Source organism: Myzus persicae, unplaced genomic scaffold, assembly GCF_001856785.1.
Source record: "Myzus persicae strain clone G006 unplaced genomic scaffold, MPER_G0061.0, whole genome shotgun sequence".
Classification (NCBI taxonomy): Eukaryota; Metazoa; Arthropoda; class Insecta; order Hemiptera; family Aphididae; genus Myzus; species Myzus persicae.
Genome location: NW_019103896.1, coordinates 63,725 through 81,155, shown reverse-complemented (window position 1 = coordinate 81,155; position 17,431 = coordinate 63,725). Strand labels below are relative to the sequence as shown.

Genomic DNA, 17,431 nt, shown 5'->3' with positions numbered 1-17,431 from the left:
AGAGAAAACCGTACATAACTCTAGAAGTGATGTTTAGATCAATTTTAATTTGTATTTATAAATACAATTCAATATGTCTGCAGGATGACGCTTTGAACAATTTGTTTGAATATTTAATTACGAACAATAAACTTACTATTATTGGTATTTGTACACAATATCAATGTTATGTACATTTACTTATATAATATTTATTTTAAAAGTTCTTATACAATAATATTGATTGTAAGGTTTGTAAACGTGAACACATTTTTTGAAGATAGTAAGTGATCCAAAAATTTTTAATCGACAAATGAGTGGTAGAAAATATTATATTCATTTTTTACTGATTAATTTAAAATACAAGTGCAGTTTGGTTTTTTTGTTAAGAATTTTTTACTATTTCTTATATTTTATGTAAAAGAAGAGTAATTACCTTTAACCGCATTGTAAGCCAATAATGATAAATCCAATAAGAATATTTGTTAACATATTCATTTTGAAGTTTAATATTTTACCTAAATAGTTCAACCAAAAACGAAATTATCAAACATGTGTTGCACATTTTATTTTCAACGTTCTTCACAATAAGATTTTATTAATATTCGTTAACAATTTACGTAACCTAACCTCTAGTTATATGATTTGTATATATCGGTAAATTATAAAATATATATTCATGTGTGTGGTAAATTTGTGAATACATTTTAATATATATTTAATCCAAACTCTGTTTCTAATGAAGAACTTGTATTGAAATTGAATATAATGTGGACAAAATATTCCTGGAAAATATGAATAGATCCTACGCGCTGGCTCGTTAAAAGGGAACAAAACAATTTTTCGATAAAAATATGAAATGAGAAGCTTTTATTTGGATACCACATTTTTAAAAATAAGTTTCTTTGAAATAAGTTTTATACAATTATTTCCTTCAATGTACTAGTAGGTAGCTATATTCAATGTATTAACTTCTCTTTAATTTATAATCAGTCTGTATGCATACTTTTGTTATATAATAAAGCCACAAGTACATAAAACTGTTATTTTAGTTAGTCAATGTTAAATATAAAACTATTTTCAATGATTTTTGTTTTTCATAGATTATGTCTAATATGCAATGCAATATAAAAATAAATCGAAGTCCAAAAACATTGTTCTATAATTCTTTGAATTTCCTAATAGGACGCTGCCCGTGACATTGTTGTCTCCATACGACACAACAAATTTTCATTCACTAGTTTCAATAGTCTGTAGTTAGTTTTGATATTAGAGTGAATACAATTTTTGGGTAAGAACATTATCTGTACTTAAGCGTCTTCTATTTTTTCCGAAAATTTGGTATGTCGTACACGTGTACAAGAAACGCATGAGTAGCTTCCTCTGAAGAATTAAGAACACTATACAGCCTATAAAAGTAACAAATAAATGTATCATTATTTTTATTTTTTTATAATCTTATACATTTAAATTTTGGTATTTTGTGTAAGTACAAACCTAACCTGTACAAAAGGTATTTAAACATTTTTATTTTATCATTCTTTTTTGTGGTTATTTTGTAGTTAATCGAAAAATGGGTCTTCAACTGTCCGTTTGAGTTATTTAGTTATTTTTATTTTATTTTCGGTGCAGTACAAAGCTACAAAAAATACTTTGTGTCTTAGCCATAAAATTACCTATAAATATTGCCCTTGTCTAGATATAAAGTATAACACTCCTTCACTTTTTCTTAATGTCTGTGGTTTCAGTTGACTACAATCTAAATTTGTATTGTGTTATAGGATCTAAATAATATGCGGCTGTAGGTGCATTAAAATATTTATAAACATAATTTATATTATCAAACTGTATCATATTTTAAATCATTTTAACTAGATAGTAGTCAAACAAGCTAAATTAAATTAAAATGTCTAGTGATGAGTATTTATATTTTATTTACAGGTTAAATTTGCAAATGAAGTTAAATATTTATAATACTATAATAGTTACGAATAAAAAATAATTAATTATTTGTTTTTTGAAAACATTTTTGTATTCATTATTATTTAGATACAGTATCTTCACGATGTTTTCAACTAGGTAACAAACGTGTCATCTGTAAGATGTCATTCATCTGTAATATCAAGATTCCAATTGGAATATGGATAAGCTAATTATAACTTTTGAAGTTAATTGTTATTAGTATACAATATTCGAGAGCTACTTGGCATAATGACATGACTATAATATTATAGCGATAGTACAATACCATTGATTCTAGAAATAATGATAATACATCTAATAGTTTGTACAATAATAATATGATTTATTTGGTACCTTCCTATTTTTCGATGAATTTTAAATAACTTAACCTAATATTTAAATCAAAAAATTAATCGTTTTTAAAATAATATCATTAATTTCTTATTTGTCTTTTTATAATTTTTGATTGTTTACTTCAAAAATTATTACTATAAATTAATCGCCAAATATTGAAAATGCGTTATCTGCCATAACTAATGATGTCGTATCATTTTTCTAAATATGTACTTGTGGAGTTGTAGATAGTAGATACATATAGGATTATATTATTCAATTACCTAATTCAAAACTAATTCAACTTTGTCCTTATTGTTTAACAATAGAGGTTTAATTAGATTCTCATAAGAGTTGGAGTGTGCACTAGAAATGCATAAAACTATATTAAATACAAACACTATAACTATAGTAACTACATAATATTATATAATATTTGACTAAACGCCAAAACATTAACATTTTTCGTTCAAAAATAAAAATAAATGAAATACGTAACTTGTATAATAGTATTATAACTAATATACCTAATAAACAAACTCGTTCTGCCTGAATTCTGTGAAAAATGTTTGTCTTCCACTGGTTTTTGTGAATTTTATGGTTCTTTTGTTTTATTGTTATTATTTTTATGATTAACATTGGTAGTTTTATTACACTCTTTTAAAGAGACATTTTATCGAAAATAATATTTTATTGACTTCTTATTTTTGGATTGGTATGTAACAGAACATAGCCTATGTATAGTTTAGTTTAAAATTTCAACACAAACCTTAATAAATATTCAAAGACAAAATTATGTGTAACAACTGTACTTTTTAAAATTGTTATTTCAATACCTAAGTTAAGGGTTAAACTTAATATTATTCAGTATGTAATTTTGCTGTAAACTAAACAAATGTGTTATAATTTCTACTTAAATCTAAAATTGTATTAATCTCGTCTTGTAGTAGTAATCTACTTTACTTATTGTTGTAATCTTTCAATTATTTAGTTATAGACAACTTTCAATATACTTTAACATCTGATAAATAGTTTTGAAAGTATTAATATTTCATAGGCATGGCGTTTGACATTATTGTTAGAAGACCAATTTCTGTTATTTTAATTTATGCTATCTTACGTATCGAATTATCGGTGTATTTTTTATAGGGTGATAAAATACCAAAGCAAATAAATAGCATACAAATTCTCGGTACACTAGAAAACCATTCAACTAACTTAGTTATCTATTGGTGCTCATAAAATAATTCATAATATTGAATATACACAATGTATTCTATAGATTTACAATGATACTTACTAATATATTTTTAAACAATAAAACAACTAATTATTGTGTTCATGATCAATTAAAATTTATAATCTCAAAAAAAAAATGACGGATACAATAAATTGTGTAATTCATTTTACCGTTAAATTCATACGTTTAACAACGTCCAAATATAAAATGAAAAATGTTCTCTGACATATTTTTAATTTTAGATTCTTAGCGAAGCGATGAATGTATTGATTTTACAACGATATGTGTGTCTGTCATTACCTTTTGGGATAGTAAAAAATCGAATTCTTCGACAACATTTTTTCTGGTAGGAAAATGAATCTAGTTGGTACTTTGGGGGGTTAAAAGTAAAAAACTGTAATCTTTTCTCAAAACTAGGTTTGACTTAACCTTTTTGTTAGGTGTAATTCTTAAAATAATAATCATAGATACATGACATTTTCACCGAATGTTTATATATTTATAATATTGATTTCTATGCGCTATTAAAAGTTGTCCACTTTTAAAATTCTTTCAGGATTCTTTTTAAGCTATTTATACTTTATGGGCATAAAAAATGTCGATTAAAAAATTAATCAGTTTTATTTAAAAATATTGTTGATAAAAATATTTCAGTCAATAGGAACTTAAATATGTAATACAACATTGCTCATAAGTTTAAAAAGTTGATCGTAAATTCACTATATTTTTGTATGAACGTCTGCAGTTAAAACTTAAACAAACTTCATTCATTTTACACTCAATGACATTTTCAAAAGCAAATTTTTGCCAAAAATGAATTTAGCCTACTGTAGTACTTATTCCTGATAGTAAAATAAATTACCTTTATCACTATTATATCATACACTTTAACTAGTAATAAAATAGTCTGACTTATATACCATTCAGAATCGTTTTTCGTTTACGATAATTATTTAATTCGAATTTAACACGTCCATTACCCACTTACTCGTTTTTTTACATTACATTTTAATATAATTGCATTTTATTAAGCATATTATAACAAATATAAAAATCTATTTAAAAAATATTGTAAATACAAAATAACAAGATAAAAGGTGACTCTTGGGGTAAACGCACATTTAACAAAATATATTTTTGTTATAATATAACTAATTAAGAACTTGTTTGAATTCGAATAAATAAACTGAAATTGTCAGAGTAATTTTCTGCTTCGGAATACGTAATTAAAAATGCGTGCTGTCATTTATAAAAGTAAAAGCTTTGTAAGTATTTTTTCATAAATGTTGTTTTGTTGTAACTACAAACTTTATACAAAAAAATCGATAATGTTTTATAATTTTCAAGAAATCGTTTGTAATTTCGTTTAATTAAAAAAAAATTGTCTATTAAATTTTTATGAATTTTTTTTTAAAATTTCCATAGATATAATATGAAAGTAAATCTTTAATAGGTGCAATTTCATCAAATACCCACTCACTTGAATAACATTACTTTAATTTCAAACAAATGTACAGTTATTTCATGGCACTTATCCCAATTGCATCTGACGTCGTAAAAAGCCATTCTTGATCTTACTGAATTAACTTCTTAAATATCTGTAGTATTCATTGCGTTGCAAATATAGCTTACTTAGAGGGCAAACTAAATGTCATTGATTATTATTCTGGACTTTACAGTGTAAACAATTTAAAAATCTTCTTTTGTTTATTTTATTAATGTTTTAATTTATTTTGTAGTACCTATATTTTTAATTTAATTGAACACAATTTCTTAAACTATTGTATTTCCATTTTCTGATCATGAACAAAGACACTATGGTATGGTAACTCTATTATAGTGAACTAAGGTAAATTAATGTTTGTAATATTGTGCAATTTAAATCGCATTTAAGTTAAATATTTCAAAATTAAAATTTAGTTTTTGATATTTATTCTTGCCTAACGTGAGCTTAATGTTTATACATAATGTATAACAGAAGATTGCCATAGTTTGTATTTAATGTTATTTTTAGTTTTACCTTTATTAAAAGAAATCTACGGACAATATTTAAGATTATATGATTATTGATAGCTATATTAATCTTATTTAATAACTTTAAGTCATTATAATATTTAATAATACAATTGAAGCTTAACAAAAATCTCATTTTAAAATTTTTTTCCATATTCAAAATTTATTTTAATTTCATTCTTACGAAATATTATTACAATCGTTTGTATGAAACATGCACTACCTACAACACATATTACATTTTTCAGTATAACTTAGGTAATCATGAAGTGTATAATTAACAATTTATCTTTTGTTTTCGAAGTCTGAAATTACAGAGATTAAAAATTAAACTCGTCTTTTTTTAAATGACACTATAGATAAATAAAACGCTTTTGTGTATTGAAAAATATAAATCCATTTTTACTGGTATTTTATTATAATAATATAATATTAAAAGTATTTTATTGTAAAACAAGAAGATCTTGTATTTTTCTTTGTGCAGTGCAAAGGTACTTAAAAAATGTAATCAATTAATACACAACTCGTATCAATCAAAGGTCATTTAATAAAATGTTGATTTTATGTAATTTAAAAATTCCCGTGTTTAATTTATTGATGTTGTTAACTTAGAATGTATAACAAAAGGTTATATTGTAATAACTTTTAACAAAATACGTAATTAAAAAACTGTTGTTTGTTGCCTGTTTATGTGTGAATTAAATTTAATCAACAATCCTATTGTCGATATTTAATAGTCATTAATTTTTATCCATACATACTTTTTCTGGATTTTTAATTTATGGTAAATCAATTAACAACCAATATACCTAATCTTCTATTATCATTGATAAATTAATATCAACAATCGCATTAACATTATGTTCTCGATTACGATATTAAATTGTGAGCATCACGATTATAAAGAATTATTATAAATCTTTATAATATTTTGAAGTATATCACCTTTAATATTATAAATATTAAAATATATATGTGTGTATAATTATATATAGCAATGAGATTTCCCTAGTGCGTGCACAAACAAAAGTTGAAATCGTTTATTATTATTATTATTATATTATTATCATTCGTCTAGTTCAGTTTACGCAATTAAATTATATCATGTTTTCAACTGACTGGTTTATCCATAATAATGTGCAACCTGACGCTATATCGTTGCAATTATTATTATGTACATGCATTTTAATCATCATGCACATTTAACTACAACATAATATTATGTATAATAGTACATACGTCTGCGAACTACGTGTATACTATGTAACTATATATACATACAGGGTCATTTAAATTTTTATCTATAGAAATATAAAGGTAGGGATTATATAAGATTCTTTAGCGTGCGCAATCCCCCTCTTAGTTTCGCGTAATTTGTAGGTTAAATAGACGCAACTGTATAGATAAATGTTTAGATAGTAATATAGTATGATCGCACATACACTATTATAATATTTTATATTATTATTTTGAGTGTGTACCTATAATGCAGTCTTTTTATAACAAAATATAGTGCATTGAAATAATCCTTCAATGTTCGTTTTACGTTAACCTTGATATTATTTCACTAATTCTACAAAGTATTTTCAATATTGTTTCCATTTCTATCATTATACGTGCACATAGCACATATTATAATATTATATATATTTACATGGGTTTCGTCATATGTAAATTGATTCTATCTAACTTTGTCTCACTCCGGCGTTTCTCCCACTTGATCAATTTAATCTATTTGCAATGTATGATTATGCAATCAAAACAAATGCACACGTACACAGTTCTACAATTCATTATTGTCTAATACAAAATGCGTTTTATACGTATACAACCGGAATGAAGTTGTTATACAGGTATAATAAAAATTCGAGATAATAATTAAAATAACATTTTAGATTTTTATTTGTTTTAGTAACCATGCGTATTCTGCGTACTAGGGGATAAATTGTATATGTTGCCCAAAACATTAAAAAAATTATGAATTTCTATTTTCCATACATTAAAATGAACCCGGCGTTTTTTAAAATCAGTATTATTTTTATGATAGCCTATAGCATTACCTAGAGTATACCATAAGCAATTTGCAGCTTAATAGAATAAGTAATTTCAACAAAATTTCAAATTTTCTAATCTTCGGAGGTTAAAAAAATTATTACTTATTGGTTTATTTGTATTTGTGTCTACTGTATCACACTCACTCTGTATTGACAAATCATACTCTTTAGTCCACGTGCGAAGTATGTTTATAATATAAAATAAAACATAATCTAATATATTTATAAATAATTGAATTTTTTTTTGTAGACTAATAATTTGCAACAAAGTGTAAAATCATATTTAAACTATATATCCTTAAATAGACATAGTTGCGTAACTGTCCAATGTTCACGAAATTTGATTAAATGAATAGCCAAACAGATTTTGGGCAGACATTAGTTTTGTCTTTAAAGAGTATTAGCTGGTAAAAATGTTCGATAAATTAATTATTTGATGTTTTCATTGTTGTGATTGGACAAATGATTTATTGTTTTTTTTAGAGTCTGCCGTCTGAACACTGCCCTCCACCACCCTATATTGTCGTCGCTTCATCATCAAAATTTACTTAAACAATCTTATCTTTTTTATACGTCCAATATTATTTCTGACACAAATTAATACTACGTGATCGAATAAAAATCATATTAACCGAGAAGGGGGGCAATTATTCCCTCTAAAATTGTCAATGTAAGCACTGCAATGATTACTTTGCTTAAAATATGCAAACGGCTCCACGCGGAATTTGCCACGTATATAGTAAAGTTGAAGTATTGATTTTTTTTTGTTTTGAACAAAATCCTATCGTATTTTTTATGTGAAGATTTTTGTATTCGATTTCAATGTTTAGCTCGCCTTATTTCACAGTTCGCGTACATCGAATATTTATAGAGATTACAATATAATGGTGAACAGAAGTTAAAAATACAAATAAAAGTACTTGCAACTGGAGCATTCTCAAAATTGTTAAGATGTTAGTCTAGTGTGTTCAATTTGTTTTACTCGGGTAGAAACAAAGAACTAGAACACTATGGAAACGATCCAGACCTGAGTACTTGACGTAGATTACAGTTACATAACAATAATGGCCTCCAAAAATAAGATACTGTTTCCTCCACTGTCCATTTTCCACCAATAAGAAATTAAGAATAAAAATAATGTTTATTTTACACAATAATTACACTAAAATAGGTATTAAAATAGTATAAGTTAAAACAAATCAACATTAAAAAAAATAAAATACCTATGAATTACAATTATGTACCTATATTTTTATAATATCACGACATTTCAAATATAAATGAATATACCTGTTTAAAGAAAAGAAATATTAGACGGATGAATAATTATTTTCCTTTTTGTATTACTAACAAATTTCTTCGTTTTAAAATTTAATAGTTGTTTCACGCTGTTTCTTTAGATTTTTTTTTGGAGTATAAATACTTATCTTGCAATATTTTCAACATCTGTTTGAATTTGTTTTATAACATTGAGCCTTATAAATATATTTGGTTTTTCTTTATAAGAATAGGCTTAATATTTTAATTTTTGAAGGAAAATGGACCCATCCATAAATATTTGTATTCTTCAAACAAACATATTTTAGGTTTTTAAACATATGTGTAGACACCTCATATCCATTGTGTCCAACTGTATACTTGATTAATGCCTTACCATAGTTACCGATATCAATATGTATTACTGTAAGGATTGATAATTCAAAAAATGTTGAAATTATTTATCTAACGGTAAAAATTGAAATTAATATTAGGAGGATTAAATAAATAAAATATAATACATATTATTATCTTATATTGCCAAATGCCAATATTAAAATATTCCGAAATATTAGAAAGAAAGAATGAAAAATGAAAAATGTACTGTAAAATTATTTAAACATTGTTTCGGAATTATACTTTATTGTTTAATACTTTTAGAAACTGGGAATTTAGCACGTTCGTAGAGTGGACATTCCTTATACTTGTTTACATCTCGAATGATTTTGTGCACTGACATTTTTCGTTTAAAGGTATTTTCATTTACTAGATTCAATTTTGTAAAAACATCTGTTGATATTTTAATTAATTATATTAATCTATAATTTAAACCGCTAAATCCTCACAACTTATGTTATATGTATGTATATTGCTTAACTAGGGAAAATATAACATTTGATACCAACTCGATAAGAGTAAAGTTTAAAAATGTGTATTCTAACAACACAAATATATATATAGGTAATATTCAGATTATAATCAACTAACCATTATTGTGAACAATAGCATTTCAAGTTCTTTAAACATACGTTTATGTTTTATGCAAACAACTAAATAAATAGTTGAACAGAAATTCCACTTGCACGCGCGCGCGCCCTCCTACATTGTATCCACCATCATAATAGTATAAAATTATCAAGGTTTGACAAATAGGTAAATGTTATGCTTTTCTAATAATAACAAAAGTGAGAATTGATTTTATCTAAGAGTGGTATTCCATAGAAATACTCTCGTCACTCATAGGCCTCGTATCCTCCAATATCGCGGTTCTCGTTCGACTTTTGTTTCATTTTAAATTGCTGTTTAGAATACTTTTATAATACATTGATAATTTGTATAATTTATGTGGAGGTTAGATGTTCTTCATTATCAATTAGTTGGTATGATATCTGTTAAATTGTTGCTCTTTTTACCCTTGTGTATCAATAAATTGTATTACAAATAATCATATATTCCCGTGTACTTACCAAATTGTTTAGTCCCACTTAATAGCTAATAACGTTTTTATAGTGATGGCTAATGATATAATCAGTACAATAATTGATACAACAGCCATATAAATAATATATAATAGCGTATAGTATCATTTGGCGAATAAAACCGGCGGCCAGCCTAGATGAAACCTTTGTGTTTGCTTAGTGCGCGACCCTTTATGGTAAATAATCGCTGGTAGACACAGATACACTCCAAAGTCTGTAAGCGAAATACGTCATGCCTTATTATACAATTATTTATTTTTATTCTTATTATACTAATATAATAAACATAATGGAAAAAATGTGTACAATTATTTTCTGACCAAATCCAAATTGTGCAAAACAATACCACCCGTGTACTTAAATATCTCTGTATCGTTGAATAGCCATAATAGACACTGTACTTATTTCAGTTTTGATCGGTGACCATTGATAAAAAAAACTATATTTGTCAATGCTTTGGTGCATATTATAATTATGATTCTTGTGAAGTAATGACCTGTACAATATATATACCATGTATATAGCATGAAGTATATTTACCAAATACTATTAAGGTGCGTGTTGTCGTTAATAATATTATCGGATATTTTTTGTTTTTGTGTCAGTTATTTTAATGGATTGTAATCGTTTTTACATACATATTATTATATAATATATTGAAATGGTAAACAAACACAACAAATCCATTAATTTTTTTTTCAAAATTTTTGTTTATTACAATATTACATATCGTCTGAAGATTGGGTATTGGTAATTATGAAGAAATTTTAAATTAATTTGTTCAAAAAAATTGATTAGAGTAAAATTGAGTTGTTTAGTTTTCAAGAAATATTTCAACCATTTTACGATGCACAAAAATGTTATAATTTTTAAAAACCCTCTAAGAATATAGGATAAACATTACAGTCAATGCTATCTGATCCCGTCCATACTTACTATTTTACTTCTATCGTTTATAAGTTTTTTCAATAAATAATTCTATGTGTATTTATGATGTATATTAAACATACCTAATTAAATTTAAGAGGACGCTATATCTACATTTTTTGATAGCACTAGCTAGTAATTTTTAACTGTTAAAATATGATAAAAACAAAAAACCTAATGTCTTAAGCTAATAACTTAAATTGTATTTACATTATCCAAATAAACAATACGACACAGATAAAGTTCTTCCCTATGCGTTGTGGAATTTTAGTAATTCTGCTATAATTAATGTAGAGGGAGCATAGTTGTCCCAAGCAAAACAGTTTTTGCTATGTTATACATTTGTGAGACGGAGACATTGTAAAAGTATATTACGTGTCTTACAACAAAAATATATCCTCTTAAGTCAGTTAAACTTGTATTAGATGAGTTCGATACTAACATTGAAGTAGGTTATTGTACTTGGTCGATCAATTTGTGAACTCAATGATAATAATGTGTAATATTAGGTGAGAAAATATACTCAAATTATTTAAACTTAAGGTTTTAGTCTTCTTTCTTCTTACAAATAGTTCGTACTTATATTAATTTTTCTAAATTAAACAGACATAAAATAAGACTTAATTTTATATTCAAATAAATTTTTTTAACCTTATCCAGCCTTGACTGTCAATTTGATTTATGTTAAAATTATCAATATTTGATCTACATTTTTAATTATGTTATACATTTAAAATTTAAACATAGGGTGTGTACGATGATTTAGAAGGCTTCAATAATTTATATAGGTATTTGAATAACTTTTATCAGTAAAATAATTTGAAAATTGTATTTGATAAATGTCAATCACAAATTTAAAAAATAATAAAAACAATTAAGTATAGGTATACAAGTATACAACATGACGTTTGTAGTAGTATCTACTTATATCTAAAAGTTAAAATGTAAAATGTTCAATCTTAACGTTAAACATATTTGTTTATTATAGTATACGTTTCAACCTTAATTTGCAATTAAGTTAAACGTATTATGTATTTATGTACATAAATACATAATATTGTACATACAATATATCAGTTAGAGAATTTATATGAATGTCGTTGACCTCAAAATGTTAACAGCACCGGCTACAAATTCCAGTTTTTTCTCATACCTACGTTAAAGACATTTTTCTTTAAGCAGAAAAAAATAAAACCGTATATGATCTACACTTGTAAGGAATTGTTGAACATATAGCTAAAATTGGTTCAAGAAACTTACTACCTGTTTGACTTTTAAGTATATTTGTGAAGAAAATTGCCCATATGTATCCATGCATAGATTTACAACAATTATATTAAAACGTTGTTTCTGGAGTAACCGTTATTCATCTGCAGTTAACATCTACAACAAGATATGGTTCGCTTTTTTATTATTTAGCTGTCATTTTCTTGATGTCTTAGAAAAATTGTCTTTCAATATCCTACCGTGGAAAATATAGGTAACAACTAAAAATGTGTATATGGTTGATTAACCTACATAGTACATACTTATAAGGATAGTCCTTAAATAATTTACAGGACATAAATTGGCAAACTTTGTATGATTTATTTAAATCAGAAATTGACTACACGTCTTAACATTGTTAAAACTTAATAAAATGGTGTTATATATAGACGATAGATATTAAGTAAATATACAAAATGAAAACTACTTCTTAGATTTATATATGAAATATCTTTGCGTCTTTGTGTTAAAAGCGATAAAAAACAATGCATATGATAAAGAAGCAGGTTTTGCGAGTTAAACCATAGCAATGAAGGGACTCTTATTATATTCTTAAGTCCCTCCGCTCAAAAATACTATTAAGACATAAACTATAATATACACCAGTGACCCGTTAACGACGTTATAAATAAACTGATTGTTATATTGCATTTTACAAGGTTTTCTGTCGCTCCGTTTGGTATAATATGAAAAAATGTCGTTAATCTAGTTTCTTTAATTGTATGTAGAACATAGGTGTCGTAATCATTATTTTAAAAAAAAATCTTTATGTAAAAAACCGATTTGTATTTAATACGGAAATAATAACCACAAAGTACATTGTATAATATATATATTTCGCATGACACGTGTGTGTAGTGTGTGTGTGTATCGTAAAATAAGTATTCGTCGGTAAAAATAAGAGAAAAACACGCTAACATTTCTTCACGTTATTCAGATGTATAATATATTATGCACATTTAATATATCTTGCGGTGCATTTTCAATTGATGATGATGGGATGGCTTAGTGCGGTGTTCGGTTGAGTGCGAGTGCGAGTGAGAGAACAGTGTTGCAATGTGCAATGTCGTTTTAACATATAATAAACAGCAAAAAATAGAATACCGTAAAAATCAACTCGACTGCGTTTTACGTATAAACCAAAAACGGACAACTTATCCTCTCCTCTTCTCCCTCGCCATACGGTGCAAGTATCGTCCCATTCCAAGGCCAATGTAAGCGATTCACTGCCAAATTCGGTTAATATGTGTCGTACATTATTCCGATTTAGAAACATATTATGCAGCCGGGGTACTCTTCGTCGTTCTATTGTTTTCTAGTTCTGGGAGTATTATTTTTTATCGTATCAATTAGATTCAGAAAACATAGAAGTACTGTGTGTATAGGTACTCTATATAGTAGCATAAAATAATGTTATTCGATTTTATTTTACTGTATTCGACATAGCTTTGTGGTATGCTGATACGTCTGATGAAAAATAGCTATTATATATAAACCCCCTTGCGTGGACTACTTTAATAAATTCTTTCAACACTTTTGTGTGTAAATAGTTGCTGTTCCTCGTGCTTAAGAAAACTCCTTAAAAATTTTAAAATTATCATTACCCCTCCCAGGGAGACTTAAATAATAATGAGGTTTTCAGTATGCATATAATCATTATGTAAAAATGAATAAAATATTATCAGTAAATATTATTCAAATTTTAAAATAAAACGTTATTACTTACCACGCTTCAACAGTCTTCGGCCAGAGGATTGAAACAATTTTTTGCATATTTCTTTGTGCCATTAACCATACTTACTAAAACTCTTACTCGTCTCTGCAGTTCTACCCCAATAAGTATCCAAGAAAATTCTAATTTTAGATTCGTGTGTACCTTATAATATATTTTATCATAAAAAATGTTGAACCTTAAGTTAAGAGGATTAGAAACGGGGATTTGTCTGTCTTTCTCCAATACTCGAGCAGCATAGGAATTTAGACGTGTTCTATTTCCAGCGTACTGATTAATCTATAAGCGATTAAAACTTCGGAAACATAACTCTAGTATCGTTTCTGGTTAGAAAGTTAATCCAATTGAAGCTTTGAGAAGTCAAAATTTAAAATTCTCAGTAGTTTTAAAACGCGTCAGGAAAACGGAAATTTTTAAGCAAAACCAGTTTTAGACAAAATCAATTGTTTTTTTTGTGTAACTAAAAAACCCGTAGATACATTGTTTTTCATCTAATACTTGTACTACAATTTTCTACACACCATACAATATTTTGATTGGTTTTGAGCTATTTATGGACATTTTTTTTTCTATAATAATCATTAAAAAATAATTCCATGGAATGTGGAAACAGTACACTGTGTCAAACAGCTTGAAAATCTATTACATAAGCCACATACTCTGTTATAATAGCGGTTCAAAAATATTTAAGTTACGTAGTCACGATTTATTTTTTAGTTAAATTTTCGACAAAATTCATCAAAATCTTAAAAGTTAGCAAATTATTTTGTAGTTAAAAAACTATTAAATGTTTGATTTGTATAGCTATAAGGTTTGGAAATTTACAAAGAGGTTTCTGATGCGTAATTCATGCTGTAACCAAAATAATCTATCATGAATAGTTAAATAAATTACTATTTAATACATATCAATAATATCATAAAAATTAAATTTTAACAACATCATCTATTATAGTGATCCACCCGACATCTACTGTACAGCAGAGCGATACTCACTTGCCCGCCTTTTTAATTTTAACTTCATCAAGTGTTAGGTCAATCAGACAATTTCCAAATATAACTTTTTTACGATTTAAGGGAATAAAATCAAAACGTCAATTTCAAGAAAACTTAGATAACAAAAAAATGCACATCCTTTTTCAGAATTATTTTGCTTTACTAAATTAATCTGTTTTTAAAAATAGAACACGTCTAAATTTCTACGTTGTGCGTGTGGTAGACAAAAACAGGATATCACTGTTTCCAATCCCTTTCAAACTAGAGCTTAAGTAAAAAAATATAATGCTGTCGTATATTAACTATAAATAATGTATTTTAATTTTCAGTTCCAGCCGACAGAGTCGAAATTTGGCAGAAAAACACCGACGAAACAAGTTGAATACTTGTATCACAGAACTTTCACAACTTGTTCCACTGATATCAAATTCTTCTAAAAAAATTGAAAAAACTAGTGTTCTTAGACTCAGTGCTGCATATCTCCGGCTAAATCGATGTAAGTCAACCGAATGAATGTTGTGTATATTCTTTCAATTAAAAATATAATTAAAATCACATTGTTTACTAATTGTATTATTTATTGCAATTTATTATTTTCCAGTATTAGAAGCACTAAAAGAACGTCGTGAGAAACTACCAGTTTACTTAAATGAGGTTAATGTGGCTGATCTTCTGTTGGACGTATGTACCCTTATTGAAATAATTCTATATAGTTATAACCTATAGTTATTAATTATTAGAGTATCTTGATTTGTTTTAAGCTGTTATTCCTTATATAAACATTCAAGTAGCTCAATCGCTCTATAGAAAATATCAGTTTAGTTTTATATTGGCATCGTCAAAAACTTAAAACAGAACACAGAAAACCCAATTAATAATAATTGTTTCCCATTCTAAAAAAGTCTTATACACATAATATATTATATTGATATTTTTGTAATTAACGTATTGTAAATTTAATTGCTTTCTTTTATTTCAGAGAAATTATACATATGACTTTAAGGATTTAGAAATATTATGACGTTTAAGATTTAACTATTTAAGTTGTTGTCTGAATCATATCTAATCTTAATGATTATAAGTTATTAGTTATTGCTTATAACCTATATTTGCTACAATATATTTATGTTAATAGAAATCTGTCGAAATATATAGGTACTTCATATAATATGATCTTCAATGCTGCTATATTGAATGTGTATTTATTATTTAATAGTGTTCATTGTGCATCAGACTGTACCAAAAGTTCGTTTTCTAAAAATCTAACATAATGTTATTTTATATTATGCCTAGAAAAAAGTTCCATAATATACCTATAGATGTTATAATTATATCATGTATGTTATATGCATGCTTATTCGAATACTGCGCAAGTATTTATATTATTACTATTTACACGGCATTGGCAGTTATCTTTAAAAATGTACCATGTACACAATTAAAGAAAAAAAACTGAATGACGAGACTTCTTTCTGAACCTCCTTATTACGAACCACTAAATTTACTTCGGATACGGTTTTACAACACATGTTGAATTGCATATTATACGTTATAATATAATATTCAATTTTCCCCTTAGCTTTGTTATTATTTTTATTTTTTGTTCACAGGATAACGATATATACCTCATGGTGACATCAGTTGGAAAAATAGTATTTGTTTCGCACTCCGTGGAGAATATACTAGGCTTTTCACAGGTAAGATATTTTCCATAGGTAAAATTTCTTTTTAAATGTTGATTTTATTGTAATGTTTTAGTATCAAGTTAATTGCATTTTTTTTTTATATAGTTAGATTTGTACATTGTATTTATTATAGATTTGTACATTATATTTATTTTATTATATATAAACGACTTCTTTGAAAAATCAATAAACAAATCACATTGTTTACTCGTTTCGTGCACAGTTCTCAATGAAACTGTATATCATATACCGCAATCCTTATATTAATTTATGTTAAAAAACGATGTTGGAAATCAAGTTAAGTTGCGCTCTATAAATATTTGTGATTTTTTTTTCAATTTAATATCTCAAATATATCTAATTCTCATAAAATACATTAAAAAGCAATAATATCCTTATTAACTTACATCAGTTATTGGTATTCGTTTTACCTTAAGGGTTTTTTTGTTTTTAAGTTGAAACACTACAGTAAGAGCCGGTAAAAATAAACTGATTCTATTCAGAATATTT

At 26.1% G+C, this 17,431-nt stretch overlaps 1 protein-coding gene across 3 annotated transcripts in view; it reads left to right on the top strand.

The window, feature by feature from the left end:
* Nucleotides 1–17,431, top strand: part of LOC111036055 (protein similar-like) — a 45,383-nt gene that overhangs the window by 14,886 nt on the left and 13,066 nt on the right. For all 3 annotated transcript variants that reach the window (XR_002604707.1, XR_002604708.1, XM_022317947.1), the window contains 3 exons: nt 15,566–15,732; nt 15,838–15,917; nt 16,847–16,933. Coding sequence is in view for 1 of the 3 variants with exons in the window: in XM_022317947.1 (XP_022173639.1) it covers nt 15,566–15,732; nt 15,838–15,917; nt 16,847–16,933 (334 nt within the window). In the remaining 2 variants the exon portion in view is untranslated. The remainder of the gene's footprint in view (nt 1–15,565; nt 15,733–15,837; nt 15,918–16,846; nt 16,934–17,431) is intronic.